The sequence below is a fragment of the Vicugna pacos genome, chromosome 6, assembly GCF_048564905.1.
Source record: "Vicugna pacos chromosome 6, VicPac4, whole genome shotgun sequence".
NCBI classification, from domain to species: Eukaryota; Metazoa; Chordata; class Mammalia; order Artiodactyla; family Camelidae; genus Vicugna; species Vicugna pacos.
Window position 1 is genome coordinate 44005598 of NC_132992.1, and position 14310 is coordinate 44019907.

Sequence of the window (14310 nt, forward strand, 5' to 3'; positions counted from 1 at the left end):
GTCTGCTGAGCCTACAAGTTCAGAGAAATGTATAATTTTTTCTGCACTAATAAGCTTTCTCAAGAAAGATAATAGTGAACACAAAATGAATACCCTTTTACTTGGTGGCTTTTTGGTTTTTCTGTGCAATGAACAGTTAACTACAAAGCATAATACTTGTGGTTATATAGTATTAACGCTTTCTTAATTTTGCATATAGTAATTGTTATTTGTGGGAAATACCAAGGATATTTCAATTGAATAGCATGGGTACATACGTTTATTTAAATTAGCAATGTACTGTTCAAACTTAACGTTTATTTTGCTAAATAGTAATTTTGGTGAGAACTAAAAAACATTCCATATTGATCATATTTTTACTTTTAAAATTTCTGTATTGTAAGGAGAAGTTTATAGATATCTAAGCATTAGAATTCTTAACATGAAATTTTAGATTTTGGGTTTTAAAATTAGGGAAATTATTAAAACTGTTTAAATACAGATCCATGTTAGCAGTTTGGTGAATAGCCTTCTGAACATCTCTTGTGTATGCATACATGTGTTTAAACCATATATGGCATTCTATAGATTGATATTTTTCCCTCAAAATTATGTGTGAACGTTTAAATTATTTTCATAATATTCACTAACTTAACACAGCTGCAGTGTAAGAAAGTTCCTAGGTGTGCCATTACTTACTAAACTTTTTGCTTTAAAATTTTTGATGTATATTGCTAGACTTCTCTCTAGAAAAATTATACCAACTTGTATGCCTACCAACAATTTATGACATTGTTCATTTCCTTTCAATCTTTTAAACTTATGTTTTTATTCATTTCAAGTGAGGTGGAGCATATTTTTAGGTGTCTCTTGGTTATTTTCCTCTTGAGAATTACCAATTAATATTCTGTTGAGTTATCATTCATCTTTTTCTTATTGATTTGTAGGTGTTCTTTTTTATCTGTCATATATAATGTAGACTTTTTTTTTACTTTATTGTTTGCTTTTCAGTTTCGTTTATGGTGTATTCTGCTAATACAGAAGTAGTAAAAACTACCAATAGTTTCCTTTATGTATTCTAGTCTTGGTGTTATTCTTAGAAAGGGCTTTCCTATATTTAAATTTAAATATATTCTTTCATTTTTTTTGAGTAATTTTATGGCTTTCTCTTAAAAAATTGAATCTTTCACATGTCTTTGTTTACTTTGATAAGTTTAAGAAGCATTATCATTTCTTTCCCAAATGACTGGGCAGTTGCACAACTTTGTTTATTCAATAAATCCTCTTTTTCTCATGAATTTGAAATGCCAGCTTTTCATACCTTAAATTCCAGTGTGTTACTGTGTCTGTTTATGGACTTACGTTCTGTGTCACTGATTTTTCTGTGTAAAATTGCTTGTGCATTTTGTTGATCCACTGTCAATAAAGAGAGAGTTGGTGGCAAAAATGCTGTCCTAACAAGCGCTGGCTGACCGGCTCCAGTCAGGCCCCCCCGTAGCCAGTTTCCTGGTGGTGGGCACTGCTTGGATTGTAGATCCCAGATTTAGCCTTCAACTTAGCCTCAGACGACAAGGGAAATTCCTAGTCACATTTTAGAAAAATGTGGACCGACTGTTTTGTACATTAACACAGAAGTGACTACAACAGCAACAATTAGAAAAGCAAAGGTTAAATGTGAGAATTCAGTGTTTAATGTAATTTATTATTTTGCTACAAAATAATAATAAAAATATAGTATTTTAGCAGATATGTACAAATAAGCAAGGAAATGCAAAAAAGAAAACAATTACTGAAAATCTTGCCATTGAGAAATAATACTGTTTTAAATATATGATTCTGGACTTTTCTGTATGCAGGTAAATCATATGGAACAAAACTAAGATAAAGCTATGTAAATAACGTTTTGTAACCTGATTTTTAAAACTTACTATATTGTAATTATCTCTCTCTGTCAGGAGATACAGATCTGAATAATCACTTAAATTGACCAGCAAATATTTTTTGTGTACCTACTGTGTGGCAGACATAGAGTTAGGCACTAGGAAAGCATCGGCAAACAGGAGAAGCCTAATCCCTGCCCTCAGGGAATTTGAAGACTAGCAGAGAAGGAAGGTGACGAATTCATTATTGTGAGCGTGACAATTAGTATGCAGATGTGCAGTGTGTATGGAAACATATATCTGAGGAAGTCTGAGGAAATGATACTTAAATTGAAGTCTGAGGGATGAATAGAAGATAGCTGGGAAGAGAGGAAAGAGTTTTTTTAGTTCTACTACTCAGAAGTGTAGCAGCATCACCATCACCTGGGAGCTCGTTAGAGATACAGATGATCTGTACGCACATTGAAGTTTGTCTCTCTCTGCTGTGGACCGTTGGAGCCCATCTGAGAACTGAAAAGGTGTCCAGGATTAGAGAATAGAAGGAGCAGAGATGCAGCTGATGCTGGGGAGGACACAAGAGTCAGGTCATCTCGGGTTTATTGATGTCCTCTAGGTGTATGTAAGAGCGTGTGGATGAGGACTTGGGGGAGAGATTTTTATTCACAGTGTATTGGGAAGCCATTGATAGGATTTTTTGAGGAAGAATGACATGATCAGATTTGCTTTAAGACACCACTGTCCTCATCATGACTTCTCAGCATTTAGCACAGTGGGTCACTTGCTCGTCCTTAAATCAGTTTTATCCCTTGGCCTTCGGGGCTGCACACTCTCTTGGTTCTACTCTTGTCTCCTTTGCTTTGTCTTCTAGTCTCCCTTGCTGATGTCTCCTCATCTCTTGACTTCTAAACAGTGGAGCACCCAAAGCTTATCTTGGGACCCATTTTCTCCTCTACCTGTACTTTCAGGGTAATCTTATCCAGGATCATAGCTTTATAGATGACCTATATGCTGATAACTGTCGTTTACTAAGATAAATGAATAAAGACCTTCATTGTCATTATAAAAACTAAAAACTGGAAACAAGTGTCCCTCAGTGGAAGCTTTTTTTATAGCGCACCCAGTGATGGGATATATTTACTGCAATTGCAATAAAGAATAAGGTAAGAGCTCTGTGCATTGAAAGGAGTTAGAACTAAGTATATAATAGATATGTGATTGTATACAAAGAAATGTTTTGCATGGAAGAAAATTCAGGAAACTGTTAACTGTGATCCCTCTGCTTTCCTTATAGATTGTACACCAAATCGCTAAAAAGTGAAACTATTATTTGTCTTATTTTTTCTCTATTTATATTGTATATATTTGCCCTTTCTTTTATTTTTATTTTTCTTAGTTGTATCCCCTGTAGATTACATAGTATTGAATATTTTTTAACCAATCAGAAATTACTCTTCTTATAGTAGGTTGGATCACCCCATGTTTATTATTATATCACATGTACTTGGTATTATTCTTGTTATCTAATTTTGTAGACTCTCTCCCTTTTTTGCTTCTTTGCTATTTCCTGTAATCTGTTGTATTTGTCAACATTTGCCTATGTGTTTTTTTGGTATCGTCTGATACCTAATGTTATGAGACAGAAATCTGAAGCCCTCCTGTTTTCATTTTATTTGCATGTCATGTTTCACCTTCATTCATAGATGCTTTCAGGATTTAAATTTTGCTTTAAATTAAGTAATTTCACTAGCATATGTTTGGGAGTGGATTGTTTTCTGATTACATTTTCCTGGTGCATGGAAAGCCTTTTTGATAGCAGATACAGCTCTTCAGTTTAGGGCTTTTTCTGTTTTATTTTGAGTAGTGTTTCCATCTGTTTATTAGGTATATTTCTTCAGGAATATTAATTAGCCTTATGTTGAATCTTCACTATCTATCATCTATATTTATCACCCCTTTGCCTTCATTCATCTCTCAAACCTCTGTTGCGTATCAATGATTTTATTTTCTGAAGTGTAAATATAAAAAAAAATTGTTCTAATTACCATTTGAATATCACTAAGGCATTTTTCTGATTTTTAAAATTTTATCAGACTCCTAAGAAAAATCCATGTCTTTTATCTTCCACCTGTTTCCTGAAAGCATCAAAAAAATTTCCTTGACAGCACAAAGCAGACCTTTCCTAAAATATTTTTTGATTTCTGTAATAAATCTTTTTGGACAGAATGTTCTTCATATAATTTTTTTGAACTCTTTCTTTCTTTCTTTCTTTCTTTCTTTCTTTCTTTCTTTCTTTCTTTCTTTCTTTCGTGAGGGTTTATTAAGAGATGGATAGTGCACTCTCAAGGGGAGAGTCCTCTGTTTCTTTCTTATACTTTGCAGACTCTCTTCATTGAACCCATATTGGATTTTCCTGTGTGCTCATCTTTGAATGAAGATAGGTCATTTCTGTCTGCCCAAAGTCAATATCAGATAGGTTTACCTGACAATTCTTGACTATTCTTGGAGGCTTTGGAATACTACTTTTAGATCTCAAGTAGGAGAATCAGAGATGCAGGTTTATATTACTATTCAAGCATTCAGAACCATGAAAGGTATAGGAAGTGGGAGGGGACAGGATCTGAAAATTTTGTCTCTACAGTTTTTCTCTGTGATTGTTGAAACTGTTGTACTAGAAACTAACTTTTTCCTAATGGGTTTTCTATATGGCAGAGATTATTCAAGGCTTTTTTTCTGTGCATGCACACATATTGCATATGGATACATTTTACAAAAATAACATTAAAGATGTTGTTTTGACAGCTTGTATTACTTTGAGAAATTTTATTTTAAAACTGAAGAACGGGCACAAGAGTAATTAATTTGACTTATCTGTACTACACATAGCTTACAAATCAACTATATAAGATATGCTTCCATTAGAAAGATTTTATCTGAGCCCCTCATCCCCCCAGTAGGGTAGCAATATTTGAATAGAAAAACAGAAAATTATCTAATAGAAAATGTATTTTGGTGCATTTATTTCATAATTTAGTATTAACAGCAACTCTGTGATGTAGATAAAAATTATTCTATTTCCCAAATGAAGAAAATGCAGTTCAGAGATTAAATGACTAAGCTGAAATTCAAACCCAGGTCTCTCTGATTCTAAGGTAGTTTTCATTATGTCCTGCTACTTTGTGAACTTGTGAAAATCCCTTTTATTTTTCTCTCCTTATGTTTCACTCTGAGTACTCCTTCTCCTCTTGTTTTCAGATTTAATCTGATACAAACTAGGAAGAATCATATTTTACTGCCCCTAGATGTTTCATTATTTGGTCTATTGTGACCTACTTTTGGAAGCAGGGTTTCTGCTTTTTTAGGGGTGAGTGTTCTATCTTGTATTGCTTGTTCCCTCTTAGGAACTGAAATCCTGTTTCTGAGTCCTGGGCCAGCCCTGGGGCCTTGCTGAGGGAGACTTCCCTGATATTAATTACTTAATTATTAAAAGCTTTCACTGAATACTGCCTGTATCTATATTCCCTGTCACTGGTTGCCCCCTCCACCCATCCCCGACTAGAATGTGCCATTATCTTAAGCTAGACCTTTCTGAGGTCACTCGTGGTACACCACCACCTGTGATCTGCAGCTCTGCATTTGGGATACTGTGTTTTGTCTTCGGCTCTACATTCCTTCCAGTGTAGGTATCTGGGACTGACTCTTCCTCACCTGCATTGTCTGCCATTCCTCAATGGTCAGATCTAATCCTGGCCCTGGCCCCACCCCCCCTTACTTGGACTTGCTCCTTGCTGCATAATCCAGGCAATGACCAATGATATAATGCCAAAGAATGTAAGACTTAATCCCTGTTTGAGGTCTAGCTGGTGATATATGTGACAGAAGCACATGTATCAGAGCTGTAAGACATCTTAGCCTTCCTCTAGGCTAACCATCTCATATTACGGATGAGGAAACAGAGGCAAAATTTTGCAGCCCAAATCACAGCTGGTGGCAGAGTTAGAACTAGAATCAATAATATCCAATAGATTTTTATTATATTCATTGTCAACAAGTAGCCCCTATACCTAACTAAGCCTTAAGCATATTTTTAAAAATATAGATTGGGATAACAAATTTATTTTAGTATGCACTATCAGTAATTGATAAGATATGAGATTAATGTGTTTTTGTTTTTACATAGAAATGCCAAAAAAGGGAATTATTTGGAAACTCATCTGATTTCATAACTGACTTCATAACTACTGGAAATAATCTGAAAGCTGGGATTTTTTAAGCAAAGCAGTATCATTCCACCAGATGTCACTGTTTGCATGTAGCAATGATGTTACAATGATTCAAAATAAAATCCCCCCTCCCTAATCATGTTTTGTTAAAAAATTCTATATAGTTACACTCTCATTTGTCTTCAGATTTATTATTTTATTAAGACTATATTCCCTGAATTTTTTTAAGTATTGAAAGTATTCATTGCCTCTGCTGTCGATTTTACAGACTTTACTGAAGAAAATTATTTGTGGATTAGCATCTTTAAGAAGATGAACTCCTAAAGTCTTTTCTAGACCTAGAAGTTTTCTTTTCAAACAACATTCTCTGTAAGCTACTGTTCTCTAAGTTGTGGACTGTGACCCAATAAGTGGACTGTGAAGTGAATTTAGTGGCTTGCTGTGAGCACCTTAAAGAAATGATGTCTAGGATAGAATACTATATTGCATGTAAATATTACTTTGGCAAAACCGTTGTACGTGAACACTCTTAAAGTATCCCTGCAAACATCTGTTTTGAGTTGCATAAAAGTGACTGTGAGTTCCATCCTGTGAAGTCTTCCCCAAAGTAAATTTTCTAAGGAAGAGATAGTGAAATGAAGATGTGATGGGGGACTTCTCTGCTAGAGTCACACCAAGGACGGGAGAAGGTTGCTCGGGGGAGAACCCTTCTCCACGCTTCACAGGATGGCGCTCACAATCACTCTTATGTAACTTCCAGAAGGTGTGTGTGGAGATTTTTTTTTAAGAGTGCTCACATCCCAGAGCAAATGTTTTCCAAACTTCTTTGATAACATGCAATAAGAAATACGTTTTATATCTCTGGCCCCATGGGAGACCACTGTTGACTGAGAAGGAGGTGTAACTCACTCTGAGATAAGTGGGCTGGTTTCCTTCATTCAGTCCCCTCAGTATTAATAACAAAAATGATTGTAGTATCAACCACTTACTATTTGTATTTTACGCAACTCTTGACATACACTCTTTCTAAGCATTAGACCCTGAAAGACCAGATCACTGTTGCTATTCATAAATGAGGAAACTGAGAGTTAGGGAGGAAAAGTGACTTATCCAACATAGCACATCAAGTGGCCAAACTCGGCTAAAATCCTGGTTTTAACCTCATTCCAAAGGCTAGCTCTTCTCACAATAGCAGTGATCTTTCGGTTTCTCCTGAGGGTAAGGACTAATTGGAGTGTTTAAGTGTATCAGTTCTCAGGTTCTATTCCAAACCTACTGAATTAGAATCTCCATTGGAGGTATCCAGGAAGCTATAGATTTGACAAGCATCCCAGGATGTTCTTACGATCAGTCTCTTTTAGGAAAGATTGCAGTACATCAGTGGTTTCAAACTTCATCGTGCATCAGAATCAACTGTAGGGCTGGTTAAAACATAGAAGGGTTCCATCCCATCCCTAGATCTTCTGTTTCATTAAGTGTGATAGGGCTCAAAAATGTTTATTTCTAGATAGTTCCTATGTGATGCTCATGATGCTGGTTAGGGAACACACTTTGAGAACCACTGCAGTACATCATGCCAACTCATGATTCTTGATTTCTCCGGACAGGATCTGGGCTGGCTTTGGCTGTGGGACTTTTCAACTACAGTATTAAATAGTACTTACTGAGTATCTTCTATATTCACGAGATAGAAAATGAATAAGAATCACTCCTCCTCCTACCCCACCCAACCAGCCTATAATCTACTGAGAAAAATATACAGACTGAAATGTATTTTATTGTGCAACGAAATTACAGATCAAATGTGTTAGGAAAACTAGGGTGGCAAAGATGAATTTTGACTGAGTGGAGGGTCTTTGTAAAGGTCTCATAGAAGATTGAGATCTGAAAATCTTGTTTTCAACATTTTCACAGCCACACTGTATTATCGTTCAGTTTGCCCGACTACCCTGTTGCACTGCTGGTAATCTCAGCACCCAGGGCACCTTTTGCATAATGAATGTAGTTGGGCCAGGTGTCAGAGGAGGAAAGTAGGATTGATAAGGTAGATGGTCCCCATACTGTGGGGGACCCTGACTACCAGGCTCAGGAGCTTGGGTTTTACATGGTGTATGTAGTCATTAAAGTATTTGAAAGGGGGTGATTGAAGACAACACTGGCAGGGGTATGTATATAGCATGGGTTGGAAGAGGAAAAACTGAGAGGTGAGGGACAGCAAAGATGTTGTCATAGGACTCAGTTGAGAGAAAATGCAATGGAAGGTAGAGACAGTCTGGAGGGAGAAGGATCAGGACCAGTAATTATTGTTGGGAGTTTGGGGGTATTGGAAATGAGGAAATTTTCAATCTGAACCACTGAGGTGATAGTGGTCTGTAGAGGGGAGAACTTTAGAAAGGATTGGTTCTTTTCTCTGGAAATAAAGAAGGAAACAGGGATAATCTGGACAAAAATTTCAAAGTAAGTGATTCATCTTTGTCATACAGGAACCGTTGCTAACCTTGGGTAGCCTTTCCACTAAGGTCCCCAGTTCACATCTACCAGAGCTGCACACTCTAGAAGGTGCAATGACTTCTTTCACGTTCCTTCCGTCCAGCCAGAATTTCTGTTTCTTTGGTGCACATTTGAAATGTGAAAAGACAATAACATGTGAATGATTCTTACTATTTTGTTTTTGGCTTAGGGCCAGGTAAGAATATAGCAGTGCCTCGAAGTAGTTTCTTCACCCTTCTCCTCCCGATCTTAGAAATACTTTATTGATCTTGATATATGTGCTCTCTTGGCTCATTGTTCTAGCCAATAAAATACCCTGTTTCGTTTTTCCTGGTTGTATCATTCAGGGTTCAGTTGCAGAAAACAAATATTTTTAGCTATTTTAAGCAAAAAGGGATTTAGTGATGAGAATATGATGCTTTTAAAACCAATGGATAGATTGGAAAAATGGGCTGTAGGCAGGGAGGGCTTTCCAGAGATGGCTCACATAGCATGCTACTGCTTCTGGTGTAGTCAGGAAGGTGGGACATCTGGAAGCCGATACTGGCAACATACCACCTCGGTTGAGACTCGGGAATCATGTGGTCTCTACTGTCACAACTTTTGACTCTGGAGCCATACTATAAGTGTTTGAAATGCTCACTGGCAAAAAACCAAAACAAAAATGAAACATGCTTCCCACAAAAGAAGTATCTGGAACCCTGCTGCAGAAGAACTCAGTGTTGCCATGTCTGCTTGCCAACAGAAACATAGAACCTTCTTCCTTCCACAGTGTACGTGAGTGCATCTGGTTAGTGGATCCTAACTCGCATCTAGGACGCCGGCTGCAGCAGAGTCTTCACCTCTCCATCCTCAGCAGTTCAAGAAAGCATTATTGGAGGGAGGATGGGTTGGACGTGGAATAGCAGTCTACTGTATTCCCTGTGCTGGGAGTTGAGATTTATCTTCTCTTTGAATTCAGAGATTTGACTAGGTGAGACAGGAAGCTTTTCCCCATGAATCTACTTTAGCAAAGCCCTGCCTTCTCCAGCCTGGATTCGGGTGGGCCTGCTTTGAAGAGCTGGTATAATGGAATCTGAGGATTCCAACGTGTTGTTAAGTCAAGTCAGTTTGGTATGTGTGTGCTTTGTCTTAACATTTGGTGGCTCATAAAGTGGTTATCTATTCATAAAATGGTATACCAAAAAGTTAGAGGGAACGTTGGGTCTAAAAACTTCCATGTGAAATTGAAATATGGATATAGTCTATGTAGGTCCACTTTATACTTGTTTTATATTTCTTTCACAGTAAGAGCTGTAATACAAAAATGAATGTATTTTCAAGCACTCTGTAAGTCAGTCACTAATGACACATTTTGCCTTCAAATTTTGTTTTACGCCATCTCTTTGGTTTCATTAAGGCTTTTATTGATGAGTTTTAAATCTCCTATGTATATTCTTATGTATACGTGGTTTATAACCTACAAGTGAAGACTGGATGCCATAACAGTTTTCTGTTCATCCTGGCAAGATAAGAATCAAGAAGAGAAAACCTTAATGTGAAAAGGCAGCTCTGCTTTTTGCCCCAGTCTGAGAAATGAGACCATTTCCTTTGAGCTTGGAGTGGGGAGCAGGTTAGGGATCAGAAGATAGAAAATTTTTTGCCTCTTTTATAATCAGACTTTCATAGGGTGAACTTGTTGTTTCCAATATCATAAAACAAAACCATCATAAAGCTTACTCCTAAAATGCATTCAGAAGCAAACAAATTATTTTTGAATTATTTTCCATTTTAGATTATGGACAGTATCTGTTTAGTACAGATATCAAATGTCAATGTATTTATTTTGGCAGAGAGATAAAATGAGAACAAACGTCTTTTGCTTTATCAGTGACTTAAAAAACAATGTTTTTGTCTTGGCACACAATCTTCTTGTTTTGTAGAATACTGCAAGGAATTCCAGTTACGCGTGACAATGAAGAACGTGGTGCCGTCCTTCCAGCAACACCAGGGATACCACCTGAATTGCCAGCAGGAACTAGACAGAACACTCACAAACCACACCTAGAACTCGCGGGAGAGGAAGTGAGTACTTCCTTTAATATTCATTTTCTCTACCTCACAGGTTCTCAGACTTTTTGGTTTCAGGACCCTTTTTACACTCTTAAAAATTTTTGAGGACTTAAATAATAATGTGGGTTTTACCTATTAACATTTAGAGAGAATACTAAAATGTTTATTTTTATTGATTAAAAATAACTAGTAAAGTCATATATGTTACATATATAATGTACTTTTAGGAAAAGTAATTATTTTTTAAAGCAAAAAAATTAGTGTAAAAACTAGATTTTGTGTGTGTGCAAATCTCTTTAACGTCTGGCTTAATAGATGGCAGCTGGATTCTTGTGTCTGCTTCTGCATGCAATTTTGTGGTAGGCTGTTTTAGCTGAAATATATGAGAAAAATTCTGGCCTCACACAGATACGTAGTTGGAAAAGGAAAGATTATTTTAATAGCCTTTTAACATAATTATAGATACTCTCCCTGAATAATATGCCGAAGCTTTGTAAGTGATAGTTTCTTAGAAGTTGTGAGACTTCCCCTTCTGGGGAAGATGGAATAGAAGTGCTTTTCCCTGTTCTCCCTGCTAACTACAAGTGAAAACCTAGGTGTTACAGACAGGACGGATCTGAAAGGTGGAAAGACTGAGGCACTAACTAGGAACTTTGGGACCCAGGAAATGACGTGGTGGTTAGTTAGTTCCTTGGGTTTTCTTTTTAGTTTCACGGATCCTAGACCTAGAGCTGAAAAAAGCTGGTAACCTAGAAACAAAACCAGGGAAAGACAAAAAAAAAAAAATGCTGGAACAAAAACCTATTCTCTTTAGACAAAAAACCAGGAAAGGGGCAGCCTAGCAAGACAAAATTTTTTGACAAGAACTGCTCTACCCCAGCTAAGCGCCACAGAAAAAATGGTGGCCTTGGTCCTTCCCTCACTTCTACTAGCAAAGGTCTGGTAGGAAATCTAGACTTTTACTCTTACTTTGACACCACACCTGCCAGGGTGGTGTCAAAGAAGGCTGTGTGGGGCTGGGACTTTCATCTTAACAGAGTGGGAATGAGGTTTCCCCTTTATTGTGTCAGTTGAGACCACATGGGGATCCTGGACTTCCTTCCCCACCTAGTAATAATGAGCCACTCCTCTCCCTGCCCACTGTGGTGATATCAGAGGAGGCCTAGCAGAGTGTCAACTTAAACAGAAGGTTTAAATAAGATCCAGAGTCTCATAGCATAATACCCCAAATATCCAGATTCAATTGAAAATCACTAATCATACAAAGAACTAGGAAAACTTCAAACTGAATATAAAAAGATAATCAATAGATGACAGTGATGACAATGCTTTTAAAGCCACCATCATAAACATGCTTCAGTGATAACTATGAACACACTTAAAACAAAGAGTAAAGGGAGGTAAGGTTTCTACACACCACTTGAACTGGTAAAATGGAGACATCAGTAGACTTAGATAAGTTATGTTTACATAATGTAATACCTAGAGCAAAACCAAAAAACTGTACAGAGATATTCAGAAACACCATAGATAAATAAAAGTAGAATTCTAAAATATGTCCGTGTAACAAGAAAGCAGGGAAAAGGAAACAGTAACAAAAGAAACCAGAAACAAACAGAAAACAAAAAATAAAATGGCAGACTAAATCCCTAACATAAATGTAGATGGTCTCAATATACCAATAAAGTGTCAGAGCTTGCAGAGTGGATTAAAAGAAATAACCCACCTGTTTAATGTCTACAAGAAACTGACCTCAAATATAATGATATGGGGAGGTTGAAAGTTAAAGGATAAAAAAGGTAAACCATGGAAACATTAATCAAGAAAAGCAGGAGTGACTGTATTAATATCAGATAAAGTAGACTTTCCAGCAAAGAAAGTTATCAGAGACAAAGAAGGGCATTATATTACAATGAAAATGTCAATCCAAGAGGGAGAGTATAGCTCAGTGGTAGAGTGTGTGCTTAGCATACACGAAATCTTGGGTTCAATCCCCAGTACCTCCATGAAAAATAGATAGATAGATAGATAGATAGATAGATAGATAGATAGATAGATAGATAGATAAACAAGCCTAATTTCCTTCCCCTAATAAAATAAAATAAATAAAACAAAAAAATTATTTTTAAAATGTCAATCCACCAGGAAATCTTAAAAAAAGCATGTGCACAAAACAACAGAGCTGTAAAATATGTGAAGCAAAAACTGATAGAACTGAAAGGAGAGACAATTCCACAGTTATAGTTGGAGATTTCAGCACCTCTCTCTAAACAGTTGGCAGAAAATCAGTAAGAATATAGAGAAGTCATTAATTCCATCCAACAACAAGGTCTAATCAAAATGTATAGAACACTACACCCAACAAAGAATACACATTCTTTTCAAGTTCCACAGAACATATACCAAGCTAGAACAAATCCATAATGAAATCAAACAAGAAATCAGTAGCAAAGGTAACAGAAAAATCTCCAAACTGTTGGAATCTAAACAATACAGATATAAGTAATCCATGGATTACAGAGGAATTCTCAAGGGGCTTAAAAAATACATTGAAAATCAACTGAACTGAATTAAAATGAAGATACAACATACCAACATTTGTGGAACACAGATAATGCAGTGCTGAGAGGGAAATTTATAGCACTAAATGCTTACAATTGAAAAGAGAAATTCTCAAATCAGTTTAAGCTGCTACCTCAAGAGCCTAGAAAAAGAAAAGCAAAATAAACCCAAAGCAAGCATAGAGAAGGAATAATGAAGAGCATAAATCAATGAAATTGGAAGCAGAAAAGCCATAGAGAAAATCAGTGAAACAAAGATGTAGTTTTTAGAAAATATCAATAATATTGATCTCTAGCAAAACTGACAAGGAAAAAAAAGACACAAATTGACAGTATTAGAAGTGAAACAGGAGATATCATTACAGAACTTGCAGACATCCAAAGAATAATTAAGGGAATACTGTTAACAACTCTATACACATATATTTAAAAGCAGACAAAATGGAGTAGTTCCTCAAAAAGCACAAACTGTCACAACTCACTCTATGAAATAGATTATTTGAATAGCACTATAATGTTAAGGAAATTGAGTATATAATTTAAAAAACTCCCTTCTCTGACCTCTGGAAAATAGTTTGGCAAGTAAAAATAAATAAATAAATAAACATGCAACTATGATGAAGCACATTACAGAATGAATACATACAACTATAAACAGTCTTCAGAGAATTATGCTGGAAAAAACCAATTCCAAAACATTATGTACTGGATGAGTTTATTTTATAATGTTTATTCATGAAATGACAAAATTACAGAAATGGAGAATGGATTAGTGGTTTCCAGGGTTTCAGGATGGGGTGGTGGTGGGAATGAATGGAATGTGTCTGTTAAGCACAACATGAGGGATCCTTGTGGTAGCAGAAATGTTCAATATCTTAAGTGTACCAGTGTCAGTATTTTGTATGTGATATTGTATTACAATTTTGCAAGATACTGCCTTTGAGGTAAACTGGGTAAATGACAGATGGAGGTCTTCCTGTATTCTTTCTTTTTCTTTTTTTTAATAAAGTATTTAAGATTTTTTCCCTGTATTATTTCTTAAAACTTCATGTGAATCCATAATTATCTCAATAAAAAATTTAATAAAAATTACAGTTATTGGACCCCAGTACCAAATAAATGAAAAAG

The 14310-nt window shown here is 36.1% G+C and overlaps 1 protein-coding gene across 5 annotated transcripts in view; it reads left to right on the forward strand.

The window, feature by feature from the left end:
- Positions 1–14310, forward strand: part of TTC6 (tetratricopeptide repeat domain 6) — a 163567-nt gene that overhangs the window by 74646 nt on the left and 74611 nt on the right. For all 5 annotated transcript variants that reach the window (XM_072962965.1, XM_072962964.1, XM_072962962.1 and 2 more), the window contains exon 7: positions 10492–10633. In XM_072962965.1, coding sequence (XP_072819066.1) covers positions 10492–10633 — 142 coding nt within the window. The remainder of the gene's footprint in view (positions 1–10491; positions 10634–14310) is intronic.